General features: G+C 33.6%; 1 protein-coding gene across 1 annotated transcript in view; it reads left to right on the top strand.

Moving 5' to 3' along the window:
• The first annotated feature begins 2,938 nt into the window (after positions 1-2,938).
• The window catches only part of LOC126888560 (uncharacterized), a 32,924-nt gene continuing 26,328 nt past the window's right edge, over positions 2,939-9,534 (top strand). Inside the window, exon 1 of the mRNA XM_050656908.1 lies at positions 2,939-3,571. Within this exon, the coding sequence (XP_050512865.1) occupies positions 2,939-3,571 (633 nt within the window). The remainder of the gene's footprint in view (positions 3,572-9,534) is intronic.

Genomic DNA, 9,534 nt, shown 5'->3' with positions numbered 1-9,534 from the left:
TGGTTTCCGGTCGTTGGTGAAAGTCATGTACACAACTAATTCAACATATCCCCGTATAGTTTTTCCATATTACTTATCACGCACAAAATCCGCTTCTACCTCTCCGACTACAGTGAATGCGATCGACTCAAATGCTTTCAGCCTCAGTGCAGAGAGTTATTTTGAATTCCAATTCCATTATTGAAAACTTCAAATTTTACATAACAAAAGAATTTGCGTTTTTTCAAAAATCGTGGAAGATATGGGGAATGAGCTAAGGCTGTGGGAATCATGTTGCAATATTATTCGCTTAAATCTTTGGCTCACTCTGATTTGAATTAGTATGTCCAAAAAAATTTTACAAAAAAAAAAACACAACCACATCATACAACATTTTTGAAACACTTAAAAACTACTTTTTTATGTAAATGTAACAAATAAATAAAGAAAAATAATTTATTATGTAGTTATATATTTTACAAAAAAACACAAACACAAAATACACAACATTTTTGAAACACTTAAAGTAGTATATTGTACATCAAAAGAGGCGAGTGCCGCAAAACAAGCGAGGGAGAAATATGTCGTTTTCTCACGTGTTGTACACTGTACTTTTTCTATGGATGCGTTTTTGTCAAGAGTTCAAATTTCAAAATTAAATAATTTAGGTGCTTTTATGTAGATTATATGCCAAAATTTAAATAAAATACATATTATACACATATGTAAGTATTTAATATTCTTAATATTTATATACTTTTATTTATTTAAAATTATAGTTGCCAGTTATATTTGAACAGTTTTGAAAGGTAATTCCTGGTAAGTTTTGATTTGACACAGTTTATTTGACAAACATATTTGTGTTTTTATTGTGCATGTTACCATGGAAACCGCGATTCTACGTATGAAACCCGTGAGAAAAAATATTCATCACTGCAATGGCCGACTTATCTCACAGTCTGAGAAATTGTTCGTTTTGAATGTATGTAAGTAGTGAGAGAAGTTGCACATTGTATAGCATCCATAGAAAAACCACTTTTGTATGTAAACGTTCGATGTGGAAGTGGAAACGTTAATAAAATAATTTTTTAAGTTAAATTGTATAATCTTATTTCTCATTTAGAATAATAAATTACATAAATTCCACAAAGAAATAGCTTCAGAACAATATTTTAGGTGATGATGAATAATAATTTAAAATGAACACTGTTTTAAATGCATATCCATAAACTTCTAAAATATAATAATCCATATATACAATAGACTTGTGCTTGAACTATTTAGTCATTTCAGTTTGGCTATTCCCATTCCGTTCCGCGGAGCCTGAGGCCGGTAGGCTATTCCTATTCCGTTGCGCGGAACCCGAGGCAAGCCTCAAGGTAGGATGAATTTTGTTCCTAGAATCAGTGGCACATTTTTCAAATTTTGCCGGTTTTACTGTTGGCGTTGTCCCATACTGTTGCAGATGGTGTGAGGCTAGCTTCAACTGTAATGATTTGAGAAAGTTGGAATGGCACGTGGAAGACTGATATATAAGAAGATAAAGAGTCAAGGCCGTACCGATTTTAATTTTTTTCATAAAAATAAAGGTATTTAGGAAATTTCAAACAGCTAAATTATATTTAAATAACTGATTATAAAACAACGAAATAACGTAAATAGTCGATTGATATACCGGTGAGGCACTACCTCACCTGCCTCATAGGACAAGCCGCCACTGGTAACCAGCCTCTTAATTGGTGTCTGATTGTGCTTTTGGGCAAGCCCAGTGCCGGTTCTGAATCAAAGTATCTTGTTGCTAATCCTCGTCTAGCAAGTTCGTCAGCTTTCTAATTGCCATAGATCCCTTGATGTCCAGGTACCCATATGAGTTTTACCTAGTTATGTTCCGCCAGGGTGTTAAATTCTTGGCGGCATTCCCATAAAAGCCTGGAGGATATCCTTGGGTTCTTTAAAGCTCTCAAGGCCGCTTGGCTCTCTGAACAGATATTGATTCTCTTATTAGTATGTGTAAGTCCTCAATCTGTTTATCCTTGCACAGTGCAGGATTGTATACACCTCCGTCTGAAATACAGAAATATGTTCTCCTATTTGGATGGAACCGTTATAGTCCCTATCTTCACCATATATGTACTCCTGACCCCGACCCATCTTCTGTCTTGGACCCATCTGTATACCAGGTGTGGCCCTCATATTTCGGATGTCTGCCAGGATCTCCTTATACCTCTCTGGAGTGTATTTCCACCTGGAGAGGTATTTCCATTTTATATTTTGGACTGAGACTTTCATTGATACGCCACTGTCCAGACAACAACACAAAAATAGGTGTTCCGATATTTAATTCGTTATCGGGTAATATCGAACTAAATTGGTGTAAAATTGTAGTGAAAGTGGTATTTAACGGGTAAGGTATACTCAGAATTATTATTGGTTGTAAAAGAAACTGTTCTACGACGAATAACGTGATTTTTTAACAGTTGGTATAGGTTAGTTATCCGCAAGGTTGAATTGTAACTAACTTCTGGCGCTAGCTGTGCGAAGCTGTGTAGGCAACCAGTAATTCACACCGAACCCAGTGGCGTGGGAACTAGTAAGTACAAATTGTGAGAGTACTTCCTAAAGATTAGGCAACCAGTATTTCAGTAGCATCCGTTTTAAATTGAATTTAGCTTTATATTATGATAACCTCCATTAATGTTGAAATTAATTATCAATAATTAAAAGAACGAAAGTTAACAAAAACTTAAAATTTGTAAATATTGGTAGACCTGTAGAGGTGGGAACGAATAATTTTAAAAGTTACAAAATAACTACAATAAGAATTGATATAATTAATTATTAAAAATAGAATAATAAATTTTTTAATTACTAAAAATACACATAAATTGCTACACTGAGAGAAACGGCAATTTTTTAAAGGGTCGACCTGGATACCAGTTTCTATCGCGGTGTAATAAAAATGTATGATTCCGATGATTCAACTACAGCAGATGAATCAGGAAAAAGAAAAGCTACAGATGTTTTGGATGTTTTTCAACAATCTAAAAAAACCACCAGATCTCCAAAGAAAGATGACGGTTACAACAAAGAAATGCTAACGCAAATTATGTCTATGCTAAAAAATCTTAAAGAGGACACAGAAGAAATAAGAAAACAACAAAAAGAACAAGATAAGAAAATGAAGGAGATTTCCGAAGAACTAAAAGAACTCAAAAAAGAACAGATTGAAAATAAAAACGAAATATCAGCAATGAAGAATAATAATGAAAAAATGTTAAAAGAAATTAATAATTTGCAGAAAGAAATAATGAGTTGCAACGAGAGAATTCAATACCTTGAAAGCGACAAAAGAAGGAAAAATATAGTTATACAAGGTATCCCGATAACTACAAATAATCCAAAGATATTAAGAGAATCAGTAAAAAATTTTATCGACAAGGAAATGGGTATAGAAGTACAAATAAATGAAGCAAGGAAATTGGGAGATAAAATATACTTAGTCGAACTGGATAGCAAATATGAAAAGATGAAAATAATGAAAAACATACATAAACTCAAGAAACTGCCGAACCGCATATACATAAATGATGATGTAACAAAACGTGAAAGAGAAATACAATCCAAAATTAGAGCAACTGCTAAAGAAGAGAAGACTAAAGGGAAAATTGTTAAGGTGGTATATCAAAAGTTAATTTTGGATAATGAAGTATGGAAATGGAACAGAGAAAGAGAAAAGTTGGAAAAAGTAAATTATAACCGCTCAAAAAACTAATAAGCAATAACGGACAGAACAATACTATAAAGACGACACGGCAAAGAAAAAGGAGACAAGAGGGAAAAGACGAAACAAAAAAGAAAACAATAAAATCAAATGAAGTAATACGTATGGCGACATGGAATATAAGAAGAAGTCACAAAGAAGGAAAATTAAAACAAATGGCAATTGAACTTAAAAGATATAGTTTTCAGATCGTCGCATTACAAGAAACAAAGCAATTAGGGCAATACAGTCAGGAAATAGAAGATTACTTATTCTTTAATAGTGGAGGGCAAAATAGAATCAATTGTAGAATTCAGAGCGATATCCGATAGATTTAGTGTTCTTAGAGGAAAGAGAAAATTCCAAAAAATTTCATTTGTAAATATGCATGCACCTTCGGAAGAAAAAGAAATAGAGATAAAGGAAGAGTTTTATAACCTACTGGACCAAGTATATGAAAGCATCCCCAAATATGATCTCAAAATAGTCCTTGGAGATACCAATGCCAAAATAGGTAGAGAGGACATATTTATGCCTACTATAGGAAAATACATCCAGCAACGAATCAAAATGGACACATGCTCATCGACTTTGCAAGAGAAAAAAACCTTTTAATAAAAAGTACCTACTTCCAGAGAAAGGAAATACACAAGGGCACTTGGAGATCGCCGGACGGTCAAACGGTAAACCAAATAGACCATGTTTTAATAGAGAAGGATGTAGAAAAAAGCATAATGCATATACGTTCATATAGAGGGCCAGATATAGATTCAGACCACTTTTTCAGACAGAAACAGAGAAAAATGCATGATGAATAAGCTAGTCAGGTTACAAATAGAAGAAGAAAAAAAGGTATACCAGTTGGCACTTAACAAGAAACTGGAACTTATTACAGAAAATGACAATGTAGAACAAACATGGGACTTAATTAAAAATACTTTAAAAGACGTAGCAGATGATACTGACAAGCCAATCAAGAAACAACAAAAGGCATGGTTCGACGATTAATGCAAATTAGAAATAGAGAAACGGAACAAGCTACGATTAGAAAGTCTAAGACTGAATTCAAAAACAGCGGAAACACTTCACATAGACCAAAGAAGAAAAACCAGCGCAATTTTACGAAATAAAAAGAGAAAATTTTACGAAGATAAGTTAAAAGACATTGAAGAGAATTACAAAAATAATCTTATTAGAAATTTATATCAAGGCATTAAAAATCAAAAAAGAGAATATAAACCACAGCCCATGTATTACAAAGATAAAGAAGGAAAAATGATATTTGATGACCAAGAAATATTAAATCGATGGAAACAATATTTTGATGAATTGTTAAACGGGGAGTACATAAATAATCACAATGAAGAAGACACAGATGATGGAAATGAAGAACACATAAATCTCGATAATGAAGGATACACAGACGAAATAATGAATATGCAAAGAGACAGTACGGAAGATCTAGCACCATCCCTAAATGAAGTTGAAATTATTATTAAGAATCTAAAAAACTACAAATGTCCTGGAAGTGATTCTATAACAGCGGAAATGTTAAAATATGGAGGAGCGCAGCTGACAGACAAAATACACAAATTACTAAAAAACATATGGGAAAAGGAAGAACTACCAATGGAGTGGAAGCAGGCAGTGATATGTCCTCTTTATAAAAAGGAGGACAAAGCAGAATGTCAAAATTATAGGGGCGTGGCACTATTAAATGTAATATATAAGATATTAGCAGTATTAAGTGTAGGGCGTGGCACTATTAAATGTAATATATAAGATATCAAAAACAAGCTAGCAAGAAGTCTTAACAATAGCATAGGTGAATACCAGTGTGGCTTTAGAAAAGGGAGAAGTACTATAGACAACATCTTTACTTTAAGAGAAATACAAGCTGAGAGCTTCGAATATAATAAACCAACAATGGCACTCTTCTTAGATTTTAAGCAAGCTTTTGATAGAATAAAAAGAAAAGAAATATATAAAGCGTTAAAAAATCTAGAAGTTTCACCAAAAATAATAAGAATGATAAAGCTTACACTTACGAAAACAGAAAATAAAGTAAAAGTAAATAACAAACTAACAGAAAATTTCGAAGTGAAAGAAGGAGTACGACAAGGGGATCTGTTGTCATCACTGCTATTTAATGTAGTATTGGAAATGATAATAAAAGAGGCTACTATTAACAGATCAGGACATATATATCATAAAAAACATCAATGTTTGTCATTCGCGGATGATGTAGTAATTCTATCCAGAAGCAAGGAACAATTAAAAGAGGTAGTAAAACGACTAGAAAAGGCAGCTCGAGAAAAAGGACTTTATATAAATGAAACAAAAACTAAGTACATGGAATGGACCGACAAAAATTTGAACAAGGGCGATATTTAATGATAACGAATGAAGGAACAATGTATAAATTTGAAAAGGTAGAGAGATTTGAATATTTAGGGACCTTATTTTCTAGTAAACCAAATATCCGGGATGAAATACACAAAAGACTAATGTCAGGGAATCGCTGCATGTATGCACTCAATAAAATACTCAGAAGCAAAAATATATCCAAAGCAGCTAAATTAAGAACGTATAAAACTGTGATACAACCAATAGTTACATATGCCTCAGGAACCTGGACTATGACAAAAACCGAGCAATCAATGTTACAAGTATGGGAAAGAAAAATACTTAGAAGGATATTTGGGGGAAAAATAATCAACAATCAGTGGACACGAAGAACAAACAAGGAGTTAGAAAAATTGCATAAGGAGCCTAATATAATTGCAGCTGTAAGATCACAAAGACTTAGATGGTTAGGACATGTCCAAAGAATGGCCCAAGTTAGAATGCCCAAAATCATATTAAGCGCTACAATAGGTGGTAAAAAGAGAAAAGGAAGACCTAGGACCAGATGGAGCCATGAAGTTAATGATGACCTGAGGTATCTCAATGCAACCAATTGGAAAGAAAAAGCGAAGAACAAGCAAGAATAGAGGAAGATTGTAAACCAAGCCATGAGCCTGCTTGGCTCGAAGTGCTAATGTATATATTTTGGACTGAATGATCTGTTGTCACCTCCCATATCGGATCCCCGCATATTCCTTGATGCTGTAGTGTTCTTTGCCCACTGAAATTTTACTTTGATTTCCCTGCAGTCTACGTAACCCTATCCTTGCCTCACCCTTCACTATGATATGTAAGGAAGGAAGGTCTAGTAATGCTTTAATTTCTGCAGTTTGTGTGCCTCTCATTGCACCTGTTATGATGAGACAGGCAAGCCTTTGTATCTTGCCTAACTTCTCTATAGCATTTATTTGCTGCACCTTTGGCCACCAGACCAATGCTGCATAGGTTATTATGGGCTTTACAATCATGTTGTATATCAAATACATCATGTCCAGTTTAAGTCCTCATGTTCTGTCATGTGTGCCTCTGGCCACCATTAAAGTGGCCGCTGCTCTTTTGGTTATTCGTTTTAGGTGTTGATTCCAGGTAAGCCGCGAGTCCATTATGACTTCGAGGTATTTTACCCCCTCTATACCTTAAGAAAAATTCCCTTGAGTTTCACAGGTCCTATCTCCCCTAATTTTCTCCCTCTGGCGAAGGCTACTATTTTAAAATTGTGGGGGCTTACCGACAATCCTACCTCACTTGTTCATTTTGATATTACGTTCAGGGCCTGTTGCATATTATCTCTGACCGTTGTATTGAACTTGTCCTGTGCCAGGATGACGAAATCATCTGTATAGCCCAGGGCATTATATTTTTTTTCCGTTGAGCGTTCCAATCAGTCAGTTTTTATTACATAAAGCTCTATTTGTTAGTCCCCAGTCTATTTTTTCGTCGTTACTAATTATACTTTCGAGGTATTTGTACCTGGAAAAAATAATTAGTAACAACGAAAATACAGGTACAAATACCTGGAAAGGACTAAGTACAAATACCTGAAAAGTATAATTTGTAACGACGAAAAAATAGACTGGGGACTACCAGATAGAGCCTTAGTTGTAACTAAGTATTTCCAATTCTGAGTTTTTACATTTTATCTTTATTTCATTATCATACTTATCTTCCTTATCTTCCTTATCTTCCTTATCTTCCTTATCTTCCTTATCTTCCTTATCTTCCTTATCTCCCTTATCTTCCTTATCTTCCTTATCTTCCTTATCTTCCTTATCTTCCTTATCTTCCTTATCTTCCTTATCTTCCTTATCTTACTTATCTTCCTTATCTTCCTTATCTTCCTTATCTTCCTTATCTTCCTTATCTTCCTTATCTTCCTTATCTTCCTTATCTTCCTTATCTTCCTTATCTTCCTTATCTTCCTTATCTTCCTTATCTTCCTTATCTTCCTTATCTTTCTTATCTTTCTTATCTTTCTTATCTTCCTTATCTTCCTTATCTTCCTTATCTTAATTATCTTCCTTATCTTCCTCATCTTTCTTATCTTCCTTATCTTCCTTATCTTAATTATCTTCCTCATCTTCCTTATCTTCCTTATCTTCCTTATCTTCCTTATCTTCCTTATCTTCCTTATCTTCCTTATCTTCCTTATCTTCCTTATCTTCCTTATCTTCCTTATCTTCCTTATCTTCCTTATCTTCCTTATCTTCCTTATCTTCCTTATCTTCCTTATCTTCCTTATCTTCCTTATCTTCCTTATCTTCCTTATCTTCCTTATCTTCCTTATCTTCCTTATCTCCCTTATCTCCCTTATCTTCCTTATCTTCCTCATCTTCCTTATCTTCCTTATCTTCCTTATCTTCCTTATCTTCCTTATCTTCCTTATCTTCCTTATCTTCCTTATCTTCCTTATCTTCCTTATCTTCCTTATCTTCCTTATCTTCCTTATCTTCCTTATCTTCCTTATCTTCTTTATCTTCCTTATCTTCTTTGCCGCTGATTAGCACTAACTTACATTTTTCCTCGTTTATTTCCGTTTTTAGTTGTTTATTTGTTCTACCCATGTATCAATAGTTTCTACATTTTGTTCTCGGAATCTGCTATATTAGTACTATGTCATCCTCATGCATTAAAGAGTCTATTGATACCGGTTATAATCTATCGTATCCTATTATTATCTGTAGTTGGTTGTTTCTTACTCTAGTATTTCTTACCAATTTTTTCATTAATATTATGAATAGCAAAGGGGTTTTGTACTAAACAAGGATAATGTATTAAACAAGGACAAATCTCCTTGTTTAATACCTACATCTCTTTCAATTAAATTCTTCCGATCTTTCCCCTGTTACGTGTACTCTTCCTTGTAAGTTCAAACATTCCTGATAAAACTGCTCCAATCGACGAAGTATAAATTATAAATCGAAAGCGTCTGAAGCTAATAAATTTCTGGGCCTCTGCGGAATCTCACTTGTTTTTCAAACTACATATTATAGTATAAGAATATCCATTAAATTTTTATATAACCAATTTGAAAAAAAAAAACTGTATTAACTAATCTCCCTATAGAATTACGGTACTGTACAGTGATGTACTTACAGAAAAGAATGGGTCGATACCAACGAACCGACGAACCGTTCAAAGTCAAGACAAATAAAAGTTTCTTTAACTTAATCTTTTACCGCCCTAATTCATTTATCTACGAGCTCACGATAACAAATATTTCCAATAAAGGGATAATTCAGTTTATTTTTTTCTTTCTCACCATTTCTGTACCCTTAACAATCGTAACGACCTTGCTAAATACATTACTCATATAAAGAAGTTAGGTCTTTGTATTAGAAATTGTTCTAAATCAAAGGTATATTCCAGTATTATCATATCATGTTACGGAT

This window comes from Diabrotica virgifera, chromosome 7 (assembly GCF_917563875.1).
Source record: "Diabrotica virgifera virgifera chromosome 7, PGI_DIABVI_V3a".
In the NCBI taxonomy this organism is placed as follows: domain Eukaryota; kingdom Metazoa; phylum Arthropoda; class Insecta; order Coleoptera; family Chrysomelidae; genus Diabrotica; species Diabrotica virgifera.
Note: the sequence above shows the minus strand (reverse complement) of the source record. Positions and strands in the feature narration are given on the sequence as shown.